Genomic DNA, 20807 nt, shown 5'->3' with positions numbered 1-20807 from the left:
TCACCTTCATTTCTTCAGAGGCAATGGTATTCTAGGTCTCTGGAACACCATGATAACCACCATGTTGATATTGAAAAGATAAGTTTGTGGGCTGTTAAAAGAGTTTTTAAGTTTCCTAAAAGCAATCCAGCCTGCTCTCCTCCTTTTCAACTCTGAGCTCAACTCATTATTCTAACTGAACTATTTTCTCAAATATACAGTACATACTAAGGGATAATGGAATAATCTCAAGCCAAAATTCAATCCAAATTCATGCTGAAATCTGAGCAATGGATATTTTCATCTATAGGTCTTTATTTTGTGGGTAGAGAGGCCAAACTATGTTGAGTATTTAAAGCTCTCTTCTAAAAGGTTCTATAATTCAGGGGGGGACTTGATGTAAATAGCATGATGCCATCCACAGACTCTAAAGAACCTCAAACTTTCCCAGGAATTCCTCCTTCAAGTAATTCTCCTCCATTACAGTAGTGAATACTTTGGCAAGCATACATCTCCTTGTTTTATGCCTCATACACCAAACTTATACTTAAGTAAATTAACAAAGCCAAATATAATTTTAGGAAACAAAACCCCCCAAAACATAAGGTTACATAATAAATTGGAAGTGGAAAATGGAACATATCAGGATTTCAAGTCTGTCAGGGCTTGGTAATAAATAACCAATCTCTTTATGATTATTTTCCATATAGAAGGTAATATCATTTATTTGTTTATTTGTTACTGCTACTTCTGTAAGATGGGACTTACTTGTTTCTACAGCATCCAGTCTCTGGAAGTTCTCCAACATCTCCCCATTCAGTATTTTGGGTAAAAAGTCTCGTAACTGCATCACTTCTGTTGTTAACCGCTCTAGGTCTCTCTTTCTGACTTGAACAAATTCTTCCTTAGTATCCACCTATTAAAAGATAAAGTAGAGATTTCTAATCAAGGTGTCAGAGTGAATAAGAGTAGAACAGTACGAATCTCATACATATACTCAAGAAAAGGTAAAACAAAAGAAGATCAAACTAAATAATGATTAAGAAATAAATTACAAGGGGCTGCTAGGTGGTGCAGTGGATAGAGCACTGACTGGCCCTGGAATCAGGAGGACCTGAGTTCAAATCCAGCCTCAGACACTTAACACTTCCTAGCTGTGTGACCCTGGGCAAGTCACTTAACCCCAACTGCCTCACCCCCCCCCAAAAAAAAAAATTACAGTAAGTATCTTTATCTAGTTTATGTTAGCATAAGTGTACATTCAAGAGTCTGCAGGCAGGGGCAGCTAGGTGGTGCAGTGGATAAAGCACCAGCCCTGGATTCAGGAGTACCTGAGTTCAAATTTGGCCTCGGACACTTGACACTTGCTAGCTGTGTGATCTTGGGCAAGTCACTTAACCCCCATTGCCCCGCCCAACAACAACAACAAAAAAGAGTCTGTAGGCACTAGCACTAAAAAGTGGGGCATAGATAGCTGCAATGAGGCAAATCTCCCATTCCCACAGCCTCAGAATGTACCAAATAGGAGTCCCCAAATACAGAGACCAGAAGATCCTGGAAAACCCCAGGCAGGGCAAGGACACCCCAGATCCCAGAATCAAAAGATCTAAGTACTCCTGTGAGGGAAGCCCTGGATTAAATAGAAATGGGAACCAGTAGAGCAACAAACCTTTTACCAATAAGGTGATTAGTCTGCTCATCGTGGTGGCACTTAAAGTGTATACGCACTTATCTAAGCTACCACGGAAAGCCTAGAAGAGCTCAGCACTCTGTACCATAAGGCTATGAGTGAGCTTAGGAATGACAACCTTTTGTGCACAGAAAATACCAACAGAAAATCCAGCAACCAAAAATGAGACATTAACAATGTGGAGGAAACAGGCCCACCATCCCTTCAAATCACATAGTCATAGTCCAGACCTGACAAAAAGCCCAATTTGGGGAAGTAAAGCTGGAAATATAAACAAAAGATGCCTATCACAGAGATACTGTATAAGACCCAGTGACATCTAGGACATGTCAAAAGGAAGAAAGCAACTCACAGAAACTACCAAAAAGAACATCAGATACATTTATAGTTTGGCCACAAGTTCTGTTAGAATTTCTAGAAGAGATGAAATAATAACTAAAAGTATATCATAAATTAAATTTAAAATTTGGAAGGAAAAAAGCTTAATATAGGTTTAAACAACTTACACAAGTAAAGATAACAGAACATACTGCAATCATCTTGATAGTTAATGAATTGGGGATAAAGTATAGGATGTAGCCTTATTACATTTAATATATTCCTCCCTAAATTAGGGGGGAAAAGCATGGAGAAAATGAATTGCAACAACAACAACACACACACACATGCACACACAAAACTTGACTTGAAGTATTTATAAGAAAATAGAGAAAGAAAATTTATTTTACTAAATCAACTAATCAGGAATTCCAGTGATATGAATACTTCCTCCAGTGATACAGATGACCCATTTACATACTTTAAAATTGTGTAACTTTTGCCCATGTACACCCATACAAGAAAAAAAAGGAAAGGAAAGAAAGAAGGAAAGGGGAAAAGAAGAGAAAAAAAGTTAAAAGGAAGGCAAATAGGAAAAAGGGGAGGGAGGAAGGAAGGGAGAAAGAGAGTAAGAATTCAATCTCCACTCTGAGTCCATCACTTCTCTATCTGGAGGTGGATAGCATGCTTCATCATGAATCCTGTAGAAATATAATTGGTCATTTTGCTGATGAGACTTCCTAGTCTTTCCAAATTGTTTGTTTTTACAATATTGTTGTTTTTATATATAGTTCTGCTTCTGCCTACTTTCCTTTGCATCAGTTCATATAAATCTTCTCAGGTTTTTCTAAAATCATCCCCTTCATTATTTCTCACAAAACAGTAATATTCCATAGTATTTATATACCATAACTTGCTCAGCCATTCAATCAATCAATAAACGTGTAAGTGGCCTACTATGTGCCAAGTACCGCACTAAGCACTAGGGATACAAAAAGAGGAAAAAAGATAATCCATGCCCTCAAGAAGCCTACAATCTAATGGGGAGGATAACATGGAAACAAATGTATACAAAGTAAGCTATATACAGGAAAATGGGAAATAATTAACAGAGGGAAGGTTGGAAAAGGCTTCTAGTAAAAGATGGGATTTTATTTGTCTCTCAAAGGAAGCCACTGAGGGCGTTAGTCAGAACAGAGGAAGGAGAGCATTGCAGGAACGAGGGACAGAGAAAGTGCCCAGAGCTGAGATGGAATGCTGAAAACACTGTTCAAGAAAGAAATGGAGTGTCTTGTTTATCGAACAGTGTCACTGGATCAAAAAGGACATGTTTTCCCTTACCCTACAGCATTTGTCATTTTCCTTTTTTGTCAATTTAGCCAGTCTGATGGGTGATATGGTAAACTGAGTTGTTTTTAGTCGTGTCCAACTCTTTATGATCCCTTTTGGGGTTTTCTTGGCAAAGATACTTAAGTAGTTTGCCATTTCCTTCTCCGGCTCATTTGTCAGATGAAGAAACTGAGGCTAACAGGGTTAAGTGACTTGCCCAGGGTCACTTAGTGTCTGAGGCCAGATGTGAACTCAAAAAGATGAGTTTTCCTAGCTCTAGGCCCACCACTCACTGTATTCGCTGCACCACCTAGCTGAAAATAATCCCTGTTTATTTCTGGATCTATATGACTCAGTATGTGGTCACAGATGACTTATTCCCTGGTTGCCTCAGTGGTAAAGTGGAGGAGTCAGAATACTCCTTACTCTTAGTCAGCACTCCCAGACTACCCCTCCACCACCATCACTCAGCAACCTGTCTTCACTATTCAGATTCATCATCCAGTCCAGATCATTGTTAGCTATGATCTATCAGCTCCTAGGACATTCTTCCTTTCTCAGTAAGTTCAATGTATAGCTCACAGCCTTTCTCTTCACAAGTTCTCCTCTCAGACCGGGGGACTTCAGCATACACACGGATGATCCCTCGAATATACTGAAGTTCCTCAATCCACTTAGATGCCATATCCTAACGACTCTACTCCACCTCAGCTGCACACAGGGAAGGTTGCAGCACTGACCTGAACTCTAGTTCCCTGTATATAAACTCCAAAATTCCTCTATCCATTCATAATCTTTTACTGTTGCATCTTTTCCTGTTTGTGATCCTATAACCTCAATTCCCTCCTTTCTTCCGTTCTTTTCCCAAACTGTCACCCCCGTAAATTATGTAGTCCCCTCCCTTATCTTGACCCATGCTGAAGCAGATTAACTTTACACTATCCTTTACTCTTCAATTTCTTGTCCTCCTGTTTGATCAATGATGATATCCTGCCAACTCTGTATTGCTCCTTCACTGCTATTATTGTGCTGCTAAAGAGATCTGGAGAAAATCATGAAACTGTATTAAGTCAGTCCACGACAAATTTGTTATCTGATTTCTACTGAACCCTCCCGATAGTGAGGCAATCATTCCATTTCTCCCTAATCTATTTACTATCTCATTTTACACAGATGCTTTCCCATACCTTTTAACTTATATATAAGGTTCCCCCCAAGACTCCTTCCTCCCATGCTCTCTGCTGAGGATTTCACCTCATACTTCACCGAAAAAAATTGGGGCTATTTACCAAGAGCACTCCCTTCTACCCTTTTCCTCATCCCAAATCACTCAAACACCCTCCTCCATTATCTTCTCCTTCACTCTGATTTCCACTGAAGCAGTGGCCCTTCTTACCAAGTCGTATCCCTCCCTCTACATGCACCATGACATTTCAGTCATGTCTTACTCTTCATGATCCCATTGGGAGTTTTCTTGACAGAGATACTTCAATGGTTTGCCATTTCCTTCTCTAGCTCATTTTACAGATGAGGAAAGTGAGGTAAAAAGGGTTAACTGACTTGCCCAGGGTCACAGTTAGTGTCTGAGGTCAGATTTGAACTCATGAAGAGTATTCCTGATTCCAGGCCCAGCACTTTATCCACTGTGCCCAATTATCTCTCTACTTAGGAGTAATTTAAAACATTTTCATGTGGCTATTGATAACTTGAATTTCTTCCTCTGAAAACTGCCTATTCATATTCTTTAATCATTTATCAATTGGGGAATGTCTTATTCTTATAAATTTAAATCAGTTCCATCTACTCTAACTTTTTTTAGGGGGGATGGGGGGGGCAATGAGGGTTAAGTGACTTGTCCAGGGTCACACAGCTAGTAAGTGTCAAGTGTATGAGGCCAGACTTGAACTCAGGTTCTCCTGACTCCAGGGCCAATGCTTTATCCACTGTGCCACATAGCTGCCCCCTCATCTATTCTAACTATAACTGAATTGGTTTTCTTTGTGCAAAAACTTTTTAATTTTAGAGAATTTAAATTGTTCATTTTACTTCCCATGAAGCTATTTTTATTAATAAAGTATTTTATTTTTTTCCCGTTACATGTAAAGATAGTTCTCAACTTTTGTTTATACAAAGCTTTCCAATTTCAGATTTTTCTCCCTCCCTCCCCTCCCTCCCCAGACAGCAGGTAATCTGATATAGATATAGATATAGATATAGATAGATATATATAGATAGATAGATAGATAGATAGATAATAACATTAAACCTATTTCTGCATTAGTCATGTTATAAGACAAAAATCAGAGCAATGAGGAAAAACCTCAAAACAGCACCAAAAACAAAAGAAATAGTATGGTTCATTCAGCATCTATACTGCACAGTTCTTTTTTTTTTTCCTCTTCTATCATGAGTTCCCTGGAACTCTTCTGTACCATTGCATTGGTGAGAAGAATATAGTCCATCACAGTAGATCAGCACTCAATGTTGATGATACTGTGTACAATGTTCTTCTGGTTCTGCTCATCTCACTCATCATCAGCCCACACAAGACCCTCCAGTTTTCTCTGAACTCCTCCTGCTAACTGTTTCTTATAGCACAATAGTATTCCATTGTATTCATATACCACAACTTGTCCAGCCATTCCCCAATTGATGGGCACCCCCTCAACTTCCAATTTCTTGCCACCAGGTACAGAGCAGCTATAAATATTTTTGTACATGTGGGTCCCTCTCCCCTTTCCATGATCTCTTTGGGAAAAAGACCCAAAAGTTGTATTGCTGGGTCAAAGGGTATGCATAGCTTTATCGCCCTTTGGGCATAATTCCAAATTGCTCTCCGGAATGGTTGGATCAGTTCACAGCTCCACCAACAATGGATTAGTGTTCCAATTTTTCCACAGCTTCTCCAACATTTATTATTTTCCTTTTTTGTCATTTTAGCCAATCTGATAGGTGTCAGGTGGTACCTCAGAGTTGTTTTAATTTGCATCTCTCTAATCATTAGAGATTTAGAGCATTTTTTCATATGGGAATAGATAGCTTTGGTTTCTTCATCAGAAAACTGCCTGTTTATATCCTTTGACCATTTCTCAATTGGGGAATGACTTGGATTCTTATAAATTTGATTTAGTTCCCTATATATTTTAGAAATGAGACCTTTAAATTGGGAGAGAAAGGAATAGTCTACCTATCAGATCTTTGGAAAGGAAAACAGTTTATGAACAAACAAGAGATAGAGTATATTATAAAATGCAAAATGGATGATTTTGATTACATTAAATTAAAAAATTTTTGTACAAACAGAAGCAATGCATCCAAAATTAGAAGGGAGGCAGAAAGCTGGGAAACAATTTTTGAGGCCAGTACTTCTGATAAAGGCCTCATCTCTAAAATATTCTTATGACAATTACTTTAATTTCTTTTTTCTTTGCTTATTGCTATAGCTAGTATTTCTAATAAAATATTAAATAGTAATGGTGATAAAGGATATCCTTACTTCATTCCTGATTTTATTGGAAAAGCTTCTAGCTTGTCCCCATTACAAAAGAATGCTGGCTCTTATTTTTTTTTAAGTTCCTATTTTTTCTGGTGGTTTTAACAGGAATGAGTGTTATATTTTGTCAAAAGCTTTTTCTGCATCTATTGAAATGATTATGTGATTTTTGTTATTAATATGGCTGATTTTATATAATCCTAATAAAGATCCTAATATATAATTCTAACAGACTCTGCCCTACATTCCTGGTATATAAATCTAGCTTGTTATAATGTATGGACTTTATAATATTGCTGTAATTTCCATTTTATTTAAAAATTTTTGCATCAAAATTCATTAGGAAAATTGGTCTGTAGCTTTCTTTCTGTTTTGATACACCCTAGTTTGGACAGCAAGACCATATTTATAATAATAAGAGGAATTTGGTAGAACCCCTCCCTGTGCCCTCTTTTCTTGCCTTTCTATACTATATCACTTGGTGACCTCATCAGTTTCCATGTTCAATAATGAACTCTACACAGATGATTCTCTGAATCAAAGAACAATAAGAAAAAAAAGAACAATGAAGGTGGAAAAATCGTTTGCGGCGGAGTTGTTACAGGCTTTACAAGCTTTTTTTTTTTTTCTTAAAGTTTATATTTATTCTAGAGGCAATAAGGAATCACTGGAGTTGACTTAAAAAGTCAGTATGAAAAAGTTACATGATCAAATCCATGCTTAAAGAAAAGCCACAAATAGTTGTAAATTGTGAGTGCACATGTACTGGAGTTGAGAGACTTGAAAAAGGCCAATTAGTAACCATTGCAATAGTTAGGTAAAAACCGATGAGGATCTGAAATAAGGTGGTAGGTATGTGAGTTAGAAGGGGTCACGGGCAGATAGGTAGTGCAGTGGATAAAGTGCTGACCCTGGATTCAGGAGAACCTGAGTTCAAATCTGGCCTCAGACACTTGACACTAGCTGTGTGACCCTGGGAAAGTCACTTAAGCCTCATGCCCCACCAAAAAGAAAAAAAAAAAAGAAGGGGTCACAATTGAGATACATTGGGGAGATGGAAACTATGCAATTGATTTTAATATATGGGGTGAAAGAAAATGAGGAGCCACAGATGACACTGAGGTTTTAATAGAGTTAAAACATAACCAAGGGAGCTATACAGCAATTTTACTTAAATGTCATACAATGTGTAGTGTGTGCTAGCTCTAAGGCTGCTGAAATTTCAGTTAGCATTCACTGACTTCAGACAACTTTATGGTGTGGTCTACTTATCTAGCTAAAAATGAACAACTGTTCTCTAAATTCCATCAAAGAAATCCAAAAAGAAATGCAGCCCTTACCCTTTTAGAAAAGATTAAAGATACTAATAAAGGTCAATGTATTGGGTCAGTTCAGGAAAAATGACAGCAACAAGTTAAAAGAAATAGTTGTGAAACAACTAAGAAATTTAGTAAATGGGTATATGTCCCAGAACATATGGAAATTATAGCACTTGCCTCCATTAATATCATTAAGCCACTAAGTCTGCATTACAAGCACTGTTCACAATTCAGACATTTTATTTTGCTGAATACAGAAATACTGTTGTTTGTTGTTTGTCCTTTGTTCTTGAAGAGGACTAAGAAATCAGGGAGGGAGTCACGACATGCAATAAATTGTATTTAAGTGAAAGAGGACTGTGGTTACCAACCTTCACTCTCTCCCCCAGAGCCATCTGGGTCCAGTGGCAAGATATATAGATGGAAATTGGGATTAAGTGACTTGCCCAGGGTCACAGAGCTAGTAAGTGTCTGAGGTAAAGTTTGAACTTAGGTCCTCCCAACTTCAAGGCCAGTGCTCTACCCACTTCACCACCTAACTGCCCCACAGAAATACTGTAGAAAAAGGACAATAATGAAGGCTTATACAAGAGACTATGCATGATAAATATTATTTGTATGTCTTAAATAAAGTAACATTATTTTGCAATCTATTGATGACTTTTTTATCATTACAAGTTACATAACTGATATAAATCAGATTAGTCAAGTTGCACATGAAACAAATTAATTATAAATGTATTTTTAAAGTATTTAGGAGGGGCAGCTAGGTGGCGCAGTGGATAAAGCACAGGACTTGGATACAGGAGGACCTGAGTTCAAATTTGACCTCAGACACTTGACACCTACTAGCTGTGTGACCCTGGGTAAGTCACTTAACTCTTATTGCCCCGCAAAAAAAAAAAAACAAAAACAAGAAAAAATAAATTTAGGGGCAGCTAGGTGGCGCAGTGGATAAAGCACCAGTCCTGGATTCAGGAGGACCTGAGTTCAAATCTGACCTCAGACACTTGACAATTACTAGCTGTGTGACCCTGGGCAAGTCACTTAACCCCAATTGCCCCACCCAAAAAAAAAAAAAGTATTTAGGCCATCTTTCAAGTATGTTTCCTACTTAGATGTTTCATTATTCTTTAGTCATTTTTAGTCATGTTTTGACTGTGACCCTATTTGGGATTTTCCTGGCAAGGATACTAGAGTGTTTGCCATTCCTTCTCCAGCTCATTTTACAGATGAGGAAATTGAGGCAAACCAGGTTAAGTAGCTAGCCCAGGGTCACACAGATAGTGTCTGAGGCTAAATTTGACCTTAGGAAGATGAGTCTTCTTCACTCTAGGCCCAGCACTCTATCTACTACACCACCTGGATGCCCTACTTAGACTTGAGTAAAGTGTTTTTCAACTGGTTTCCAAATACAAAAAAAGAACATGCCTAATATTATTTATTTCAATGTCATTTGGTGACTTTTAGTTTTTTCAAGGAGGCTTTCTAATGGAGGGGGGTTAGGTAGGCTGTCACCTGAAACCAAACTTGATATTTACTTACCAAAAAAAATGTATATTATTTGTTCTACTTGTGTGGTTTCCTTTAATAGTTTTTGAATATGAAAAATACTTGTTTGAGGGGGAGGCTAGGTGGTGCAGTGGATAAAGCACCGGCCCTGGATTCAGGAGTACCTAAGTTCAAATCCGGCCTCAGACACTTGACACTTACCAGCTGTGTGACCCTGGGCAAGTCACTTAACCCTCATTGCCCTGCAAAACAAACAAAAAACAACAAAACAAAACAAAAAAAATACTTGTTTGGATTTTTTACTCTATTCCTTAGAGATAAGATTGCTAATTATACTGTTTGTATCTCATTCTACTATAGGTATTTTGGTACAGGTTAAAAGAAAAGTTAAGAACTGGAGGCAACCATGTAATCTGTAGCCTGCGTAAATTATGTTTGCAGATAAAAGCGAACACTGAAATGTCAGTGATATATTCTCCCTATGGGAACACAAAAAGTACAAATCAAATGAACTATGGAAAAATATAAAAAAGAATGCACATTTTCCTCTCCATAGATTACCCATGGCCTATATATAGTTTCATACATTTTTTATTTTTCTGAGGACTGGAATGTTTCTCATATTTCTTATCATTATATATTTCCTTTTTGTATTCTTCTGGATATATTCTTTTAATAAACTCATACATGACTATAAAATGAGTGTAAAGAACTGCATGTACATGTCTATTTTGTGGTGTAATATTAAAAATGAGCAAGTTATTAGGGAAAAGGAAACAAGTTTTCAGCAAACATTTGAAAATGTCAAGTCTCTAAGTAATCAAAGAAATACAAATTAAAACAATTGAGAACCATCAAATTGACAAAGATGGCAAAAGAGTTTAAAATTCAATGCCAGCAGAGCTGTGGAAAAAATTCTGGAGGAACTGCAAAACCATTTTGGAAAGCAGTAAAAATGTTCAGACCCCTTCTGCCTCAGGGATTTCACTATTAGGTTTATACCTTAAGGAAAACATCTATCTATTAAAATATTCATAGCAACACTATTTGCAACAGCAAAAAGTTATTAACAAACTGTGAATCCAGTAATTTGGAAACAGCTGAAAAATTTGTGGGATAGGAATATAAGGTAATATCACTGTAACAGAAGGGAAGATGTAAAATACAAAGAAATATGGGAAACTTACATGGAATGCAGAGTGAATAACACAAAAACAAAAGAATAATATGTGCACTGTCTCTAACTATACAAATGAAGACTTTAAACAACCATTAGACTGAAATTTGCAGATTTAGTGTTATACTAATCAAATTACCTAAGGGATTTTTTAAAGTATTAGACAAAATAATAAAATCCATTTGGTGGAACAAAACATTTTGAATATCAAGGGAATCAGTGAAAAATGTAGGACCAAAGGCAAAATAGCATCTCCAGTCCTCAACTCTACTATAAAACAGTACACATTAAAATCATTTGGTATTAGTTAAGAAATAGAGATGTAGTTCAATGGAACAAACTAGAAAAAGAAGAATCAAGCAGTGTAACTCAATAACCAAGTGTTCTATAAATTTGAAAACAGAAATCACCTAGGAAAGAATTTCCTATTTCACAAGAATTTATGAGAAAACTGGAAAGCAGGCTGGCAGAAATTGGATTTACACGAGTATCTACAAAATAGATTAGAGAATGGCTAAACAAAATGTGGTACATTAGTGTAACAAAACAATTGTACTCTAAGAAAAACCGAATATGATGAATATGGGAGGCATGGGAAGACATGACACAATAAATTCAAAATAGAAATATAACCTGAATAGTAAAGATCAAACCTTTAGAAAAAAAATAAAATGTCTAAGGAACAAATTATTAACCAAACAAGGGTAGAAGCAGTTACAAATTATAAAACACATAATTTTAATTATGTGAAATTGAAAAGCTTTGTAATGAACAAAATTAGTACTAATAAGATAATATGGGAATGTCAACTGCAAAAAATATTTGCATCAAGTATCTCTAATCTGATATCCAAGATAGATAATTAATTAAAATATGCAAAAACAAAAGCCATATACTTATTTTCCATTACTCCCCACCCCCACCCCAGGGCAATGAGGGTTAAGTGACTTGCACAGGATAACACAGCTAGTAAGTGTTAAGTGTCTGAGGCTGGATTTGAACTCAGGTCCTCCTGAATTCAGGGCTGGTGCTTTATCCACTGTGCCACCTAGCTGCCCCCTTCCATTACTTTTTCATCGTTTTTTATTTGTTTTCTCGGAATTTTAAAAAAATATAAGTTCTTTGAGGATAGTTATCCTTTTTTAACTTTGTAACCCCATACTGCACAAAGTGGGTGTTTAATTAAACTGAAATTTCCTTTAGTAAAAACAAAACTTATAATTTAAAGTGTTAAAAATTAAAAAGGCATATTAGAGAGGATGTTTTAAGTTTTCTACCAAAGCCTCAGCTAATTCACAAAATTTTAATTCCTTCCTAATAAAAAATTGATAAAAACAAAATTAAGGTCCTTGAAATGCAAACAATAAGATCTTTACATCCTGAAAATCAGAATATCAAAAAATCCCATAAAATGAACATTTTCTTATATTACACAAAAGCCCTTTTTAATTCTGTTATGGGATTGGGATATATCAAGGAATTTGGGACTATTAAAGTTTAAACTGGCCAGCTAAACTAAAGAACATGGGTCTGAGGTAACTCTCCTTGAGAAGCTAAGCTATCAGGACACACCTAAGGGAAATAAACCCATTAGGCATGGCTGCTGCCCGACTGGTGCCAGGGGACAGAGATAACTCCAGAAGTCAGGACCACCACCCCACCTCCAAAGGGAACTTTCCATTGTCAGATTCTAATTGGATTTGTGTGCAAGACAGTGTCATTTTTTGTTGTTGTTGTTTCTTTTGTGTGAGGCAATTGGGGTTAAGTGACTTGCCCGGGATCACACAGCTAGTGTCAAGTGTCTGATGCCGGATTTGAATTCAGGTCCTCCTGAATCCAGGGCCAGTGCTTTATCCACTACGCCACCTAGCTGTCCCAAGACTGTGTCATTCTTTAAAGGGGCATTACCTAAGGACCCCCACCAGCACCAATTTCTCCCATGACAATTTTTTTTTTTTGGTGAGGCAATTGGGGTTAAGTGACTTGCCCAGGGTCACACAGTTAGTGTTAAGTGTCTGAGGCCGGAGGTCGGATTTGAACTCAGGTCCTCCTGAATCCAGGGCTGGTGCTCTATCCACTGCACCACCTAGCTGCCCCCCAACCCCATGACGTCTATGGAAGAAACACTGGGTTTTCAAAGGCCATGCCATGGGAAAGCAAGTACTGGCCCTCTCTACCAAGCTTTAAAGGCTAGAGCACTACCTAAAGATGTGTGTGGTATGGAGACACTCATTGCTCACAGATTAGCCACTGAATTTTTTGGCCATAACAACTTATAAAAGGGAGAAAAAAATTGTAATGGCTCTCAGTCATATATGATCTGGTGGCACTTCTATTTCTATTTTAAAGGTAATAGACTGGTAGAAAAGGTGACAAGAGTATTAAGACCTATAAACACAAAGTTAATTGTTGATCCCCCAAAATATGCCATCTTTATCCAGGAAGCAATGAACTAACACCCTACTGAAGTATTTGCACTACATGTACATTTGAAAGAGGCAGTAATGACATAGTGGAAAGAACATTGGCACTGCAGTGAGAGGACTTAGATTTTTAAATACTGACCTTGGGCAAGTCACCAAAGGTCACTGTTAGCTCTTGAAATATGATCTTATTATGAAAGTCTAGCTATAAATTTTATAGGTGGCCTATAGTGCTCTAGAGGAAGAAGGAATACAAGCGTACCTCATTTTATTGTGCTTCACTTTATCGCACTTTGCAGATATTATGGGGTTTTGGGGGGTGTTTTTTTTAACAAATTGAAGGTTTGTGGCAACCATACATGAAACAACTCTATCAGCACTCTTTTTCCAACAGAATGTGCTCACTTCATGTCTCTGTGTCACATTTGGTAATTCTCACAATACTTCAAACTTTTTCATTATGATGATGATGATCTGTGATTTTTTTATCTTACTATTGTAATTGTTTTGAGATGCTTCAAACTGCATCCATATGAGATGACGAACTTAATAAATGTTGTGTGTGTTCTGACTGCTCCTCTGGCCATTCCCATCTCCCTGAGACACGACGACACTGAAGAAGATTACATAAAATTAGTTGATAAAGCAGTTGCAGAGTTTGAGAAGATTGACTCCAATTTTGAAAAAAGTTCTACTGTAGTTAAAAGTGGTTATTAAACAGCATAGCACGCTACAGAGAAATCTTTTACAAAAGGATGAGTCTATCAATGTGGCAAACTTTACTGTTGTCTTCTTTTAAGAAATTGCCACAGATGGGGCAGCTAGGTGGTGCAGTGGATAGAGCACCGGCCCTGGATTCAGGAGGACCTGAGTTCAAATCCAGCCTCAGACACTTAACACTTACTAGCTGTGTGACCCTGGGCAAGTCACTTAACCCCAATTGCCTCACCAAAAAAAAAAAAAAAAGAAAAAGAAAAGAAATTGCCACAGCTACCCAACCTTAAGCAACCACCACCCTACTCTGATCAGGCAGCAGCCACTGGCATCAAGGCAAGACCCTGCACCAGCAAAAAGATTACAACCTCCTAAAGGCTCAAAGATGGTTAGCATTTTTTGGCAAAGAGGATTCTTAATTAAGGCATGTACCCTGTTTATTTATATGTAACACACTTGATAGACTAAAGTATAGTGTTAACATAATTTTTATATGTTCTAGGAAACCCAAAAATTGTGACTCATTTTATTGCAATATTTGTTTTATTGTGGTAGTCTGGAACCAAACCCGCAATATCTCCAAGGTATGCCTGTAGAATGAAAGAACATCTCTGCTGCCCCTGTAGAGCTGGTAAAATTCATGTCCCCATCACTTTATCTTCCCAGTCAAAAAACAGTCCCTGTGAATCACACCAGATATACGTATATTATTTATGTAACACATCATCCCATATTATACAATATTCATGGCTCACATGTAGTAGAGTTAACCTCAGTAGACCTCACATAATGTGCTGTTTTACCCAGAAAGCAGTATGTTGCAATGAGCCAGGAAGTACCACTGAACTACATGGGTGACAGAATCACATAGATACAATCGGAGGGTGAGCAAGAACCTCAGTGATTATCTGGTCCAACCTATACATGAAAAGAATTCCTATTACAAACATGCTTGACAAAATGTCAGTCTATGCTTAAAGACTTTCTAGGAAGGAAAATCCACTACCTCATCACTTTTTTTTTTTAAAGAGTGTCCTGGGGCAGCTAGGTGGCACAGTGGATAAAGCACTGGCCCTGGATTCAGGAGGACCCGAGTTGAAATCTGACCTCAGACACTTGACACTTAGCAGCTGTGTGACCCTGGGCAAGTCACTTAACCCCCATAGCCCCGAAAACAAAAAACTGTCCTGACATCGAACTTTAATTTGCTTCTTTTCAACTTCCACCAACTGGGGGATCTGCTCTCCAGGCTCTACCCTACAGGACCAAACTGAACAAATCCAATACATCCTCTATATAACAGCCTTTCAAATGCTTGGGGAGAGTTATCATGTCCTCCTTGAGTCTTCTCTCCTTTAATCTAAATATTCCCAGTTCTTTCAATAGATTGTCATAAGACATGGACTCAAGGTTCTTTAGTATGGATGTGAGTACTTCTTCTGAGTACTTTTCAGTTTATTAACAGCCTCTTAAACTTCAGCACTCAAAAGTGAACATAGTCAGCAGCTAGGTGGCACAGTGGATAAAGCACCAGCCCTGGATTCAGGAGGACCTGAATTCAAATTCGACCTCAGACACTTGATACTTACTAGCTGTGTGACGACCCTGGGCAAGTCACTTAACCCTCATTGCCCCATGGGGGGGGGGGAGTGAAAATAATGCTCCAGATAAATCTAACCAGGGCAGAATACAGTGGGATTGTTCTTGTTGTTATGTCCAAGTCTTTGTGACCCATTTTGAGGTTTTCTTGGCAAAGATACTGGAATGGTTTGCCATTTTCTTCTCCAGCTCATTTTCCAGATGAGGGAACTGAGGCAAACCGGGTTAAGTGACTTGCTCTGGGTCACACTGACTAGTGTCTAAGGCCAGATTTGAACTCACAAAGATAAGTCTTCCTGACTCCAGGCCCAGCACTCTATTCGACCCGCCACCTAACTGGATTATCAACTCTTTATTCCTATGTTTCTATCAATGTAGCACAAGCTCTTTTTAGCTCTGAGGGCTGCCACATAGTATTACTAACTCATATTAAACTTAACAGTCCATTAAAATCTCCAGACTTTTTTTAGATACTGAAAACTATGCCTCTTCCAACTTCTATTTGTGAAGTTGACTTCCTGTACCCAAGTATATAATACTAAATTTAACCCTATTTAATTTTTCTTATTCTACTACTCTAACTCAAACCTGTCAAGATTGCTTTTGGATACTATCATCTAGTGTGTTAGTTATCCCTTCCAACTCTATTTCATCTGCAAATCTGACGGGAATGTTGTATTATTATCCAAGTCACTGATTAAAATGTAATAGCACAAGGCTAAGGCCAGATCCCCTAAAATACATCACTAAAGTTTTCCTAACAAATAAGTCCTGCTACTTCCCCATGTTCTGAATCCATCTAATTGTACTATCAACATCTCTCCATCTCCTCCACATAAATAGTATGAAAAACTTTATCAGCTTTGCTAAAAATCTATGTAAATGAGCTCTACAGCATTCTCCTCACCTCCCAATTTAGTAAACCTGTCAAAAAAGGCAATTAGTCTGGCACAGCCTGTTCTTAAGGAACCCGCTCTGAAATCAACACTTCCTTTTCAAGATGTTCAACAACCATTTCTTTAATGAATTTTCTCATCTCATCACCGCCACTGTAAAAAACACCACCACCCCATGGAGTAAAAGGCGTGTATGCACAATCTGCAAGTGTTCTCTGGCTAGCCTCTCATCCACTTTGGGTCTCCAAAAACAGAATTTGTTTAAGTGCATAATCAAGAATCACACAGAATGAGGTGTAACGGATTCCAACTCCACCAGGGAGGATCACCAAGTGATGGTGTAAACTTTGTAGCCTCTGAGAACACAATTCTTTTATTTGTATTATGCCCGGAAACAACGAGTCAAACGAAAACGGGGGTTCGAAAAGCATAAAAACGTAAGAGGCCGCCCAGAACAGTCCTTCCCCCCATCCCATTTAAAAGATTAAAAGGGTTGTTGTTAGCCTTGCCTGTCCCCCTTCGCCCTCCCCTCGAACGAAGGCTAATTTTCCGTGGGTCCTCCCAACAAACGAAGAAAACAGTTTTCTGGGGGGTGGCCCCAAACAAGGGAGGAAGGCTCTTCGCAAGGTACCACAGGGGCCAGGCAGGACAGGTCCGGGCGCCCCCACCTCCCGGCACCTGCGGAGAATCCCGAGGCTCCGCCGCCCCGCCCCCCACCCCCATACACACACACCACCCCCCAAGGAAGGCGGCTGGAAGGCCGCGAGAGCAGGGCTCTCTGGCAGTTCAGGTGTGGAGCCCGTCTCCTAGGACACGGAATAACATAAACAGCTGCAAGGCTCTGGAAAAAAAAAGGGAAAGATGCGGAGGCGCCCTGGCCTCACTGACCCGGTAGGTATCCTCCCCGCCCGCCGTAACGCTGGTATCGTCCCCCATCGCTGGCAGTGGCCTTTGGTGTTTGCGCCTGCGCGGCAACGTCACGTGAGGTTCCTCCACCTTGAATGAGTGGAGGAGTTGAGTTTGGGAGGGGCTGCGTTGTGGCGGGGGCGATGACTCACTCAGGTGCTGCTGCGGTTTAGAGAATTCGTGCTTGAAATAATGGGCCCTCTCCTCCTACCCGCTCTAATTGCGTTGCTTTGTAATGCTTCTGATTGGTATGCTCGAAAAGTAGACAGCCTTGTGTAAAGGACACAGTGTGGCACGGAAGTCAGGAAAACCTGAGTTTGAATCGTGTCACTCACACAACGATTTTTCACCAGTGGTCGGTCGTCTGTGCCTCAGTTGCCTAATATGTAATAATAAGGCCAATGTGCCTTGCTTCACAGAAATACAGCCCAAAAGAGATAGAGAAAGCAAAACACCTTTAAGTGCTACTCAAATGCCAATGTTTACTATTATTTGAATAGCAGCTAGGTGGTACCGTGGGTAGAGTTCCAGGTCTGGAGTCAGGAAAACATCTTCCATCTTCCTAAATTCAAATATGGCCTCACCAGCCGTGTGACCCCAGGCGAAGTCCCTTAACTGTTTGCCTTCGTTTCCGGGAAGAGGCTGACACAACTGAAAAACAACTATGACCGTTAATTAAACTTCATCTAAAAGCATAAGCAAAATTCAGTCATGTTATATAAATCCTGTCCAGACCAAACACTAGTAAGTCACCAACTGAAGCATCACTCAAGTGACTCAGGGGAAGCATCCTACCTCTGGCTCTTCTTTCCTATCCCATTTTCATAAAGAGCTTATCTTAATAGCAATGTTGTTGTTGTTGTTTGCCCTTCATTCTCAAAGAGGACCATGACTTCAGGAGGTGATGTCATCACTTGCAGTGAATTAGATTTAAATGAGGGAGAGCTATACAAGGTCACCAACCTCACTCTCTCCTGAGTCATCTAGGTCCAGTGGCAAGAAATATATCAGGATGACTGAAAATAGCCACATGTGTTTAAGGCGATTGGGGTTAAGTGACTTGCCATGGGTCACACAACTAGTAAGTGTCTGAGGTATGGTTTGAACTCAGGTCCTCCCAACTTCAGGACCATGCTTTATCCACTGTGCCATCTAGCTGCCCCATCTTAATAGCAACAGATTTCTGAAGATTTCTCCAAGATAGGTGGAAGTAAGGTGTTGTGGATAGAGAAATCAACTTGGAATCAGAAGACCTGGATTCAAATTCTACCTGAAAAGCTTCCTCTTCTGTATGATGAGCATGTTAGTGTTTGACTGAGGAAAAGAGACTATCCACCCATTGTACACTTTCTCACCCAGATATGGACACTGAAATGATGTGTCCAGTAAAGAAAACTGTATGAATTATTATAGGGCAGGAGAACTAAACTCAGAAACAACTCCGTTCCTGCCCAAAACTGCTACAGAAACTCCTAGGATTATAAAAACAAGCAATTTTGAAAGACTTAAGAACTCAATTCAGTGTTCAACCATGATTCCAAAGGGCTAGTGATGAAGAATGTTACCCACCTCTAGACACAGAAGTAGGTAATGGACTAATATTCAAAATGAGACACATTTTGGCCATGATCACTATGGGAATCATCATTATTATAGAGGTCCCATTGTGTTGGGAGTATGTCTGTATATTTATCAATATATTTTTAAGTAAATACTCATTTGTAAAAACTAATAGAACTGGAGTATAAAGGACCCACTCTCTATACTTTAGGAACACAATTGGTAGGGACTGGAGCCATTAACAGAGACCCTAGTCACCTTCCAATTCCCTTTAAGTGTATTGGAGAACCTTATGGAATGCATAAATGTTATCTACAAAGCCTTCATGCAGTGAGGGTGAGAGTAGCATGTGTTACATGTGATGCCTTATCTGGAATAAAATTGAGCCCTTTGCTTTAGCAGAGAGCCCTGAAGAGATTATCTACCTGGGACTTTTGATTTTTGAGATACCCTAGACTGTACCATCCTACCTGCAATCCTGGCTCACAGGTAGTCATGAATTGAGCTCTTGAGACCAATGGGGATCACTGCCAGTAGCTGAAACTGAGAAGAACAAATGATACAAAACAGAAACAAAGACCTCCCTTCCCCACCCCCAACCCATTTTCAGAACCTAGATAAAAGAGAGGGAGCAGAGGAAAACAGTCCTTCCCCTCTCACCAGTTCAGCTGATGACTCCTGCACTGTGGGTTCACTAGGATCTTCACCCTCTGGACACAGCTGGAAGAAACATTCAAGAAAGAATGCTAGTCAGAGAGAAATGTCTCAGTCTTGCTAGTTTTAAAAACAAGGCTTATTCCATATTTGCAGCCAAAGAGGACCACACCCATGTAAAGGATAGGGAGCATCTATTGCAAGTACTTGTTGACTGATTTATTGTTTGGGAAGCTTAAGAAAAGAGGAGCAGCTTCTGTGGGGAGTGCAGTAGAAAATCAAAGAGGAAAGAATAAAAGGATGACCTTGTAGCTTGTGGCTATGAGGTCTCAGTTGTGATTAAAAAATCAATTTTGTGGGGCAGCTAGGTGGCGCAGTGGATAGAGCACCGGCCCTGGATTCAGGAGGACCTGAGTTCAAATCCCACCTCAGACACTTGACACTTAATTAGCTGTGTGACCCTGGGCAAGTCACTTAACCCTCATTGCCCTGCAAAAAAGAAAGAAAGAAAGAAAGAAGAATAGAGAAAGAAGAATAGAGAAAGAAGATGGAGATGGGGAGGAAATAATTCAAGTTTGGAGTAATTCAAATTTAGAGCTAGAAGGAATCAAGATATGAATGGCAATAAGAGATGGACCCAGGGATTAAATGGTTACTATAGTGTAAATAATGTCAATAGATAAAGAGGGGGCTTTGGAACGGTGGGACTGGAGGTTATGGTGAAAATAAACATAGGTTTATGAGACATAAAGCACAGGGGGATAAAGAAGCCAAAACAGAAGATCTAAGGTGATAGACCTTTGGTTTCTCCACCATGCCCCTTATCACTTATCACCTGAAATTTCATCATCTTACAAGATCCAAGCAGCCTTTTTATTCTTTAATCTAACTCCTGCCCCTCTGATTAGAAGATAGAATGATAAATTCCTTCATTCGTGATAAAATAATGGGACTTGGCAGATGCCCAGGAGCCCCCATCTGAAATTTGATTTGGAATTGATTGAATTGGGTGAGACTGAGAGACTGAGAACCTACTTAATGATGATAAAACGGGACCACACCTGGCCAACCCTGAGTGGGGTGTGTTCTCAGAGGCTGTGGACTTCAACATCAACAGGAGACTGCTCTCAACCAATCAACTGGAAGAACCTCCCATTTTGGGGAGGAGGACAGGAAGTAGAAAGCTGAGGCTGTCAGACTGGATCTTGCTCTTTTAGACATCAGCTTGGTGGCGGGAC

At 39.1% G+C, this 20807-nt stretch overlaps 1 protein-coding gene across 1 annotated transcript in view; it reads right to left on the bottom strand.

Moving 5' to 3' along the window:
- LOC122745526 (heat shock transcription factor 2 binding protein) overlaps positions 1–17417 on the bottom strand; it is a 101540-nt gene extending 84123 nt beyond the window's left edge. The window contains exons 1-2 of the mRNA XM_043990860.1: positions 17338–17417; positions 748–895 (exon numbers count right to left, since the gene is read on the bottom strand). Of these exons, the coding sequence (XP_043846795.1) occupies positions 748–895; positions 17338–17385 (196 nt within the window). The 5' untranslated portion in view covers positions 17386–17417. The remainder of the gene's footprint in view (positions 1–747; positions 896–17337) is intronic.
- Positions 17418–20807: the final 3390 nt, after the last annotated feature.

The sequence above is a fragment of the Dromiciops gliroides genome, chromosome 3 (genome assembly GCF_019393635.1).
Source record: "Dromiciops gliroides isolate mDroGli1 chromosome 3, mDroGli1.pri, whole genome shotgun sequence".
NCBI classification, from domain to species: domain Eukaryota; kingdom Metazoa; phylum Chordata; class Mammalia; order Microbiotheria; family Microbiotheriidae; genus Dromiciops; species Dromiciops gliroides.
Note: the sequence above shows the minus strand (reverse complement) of the source record. Positions and strands in the feature narration are given on the sequence as shown.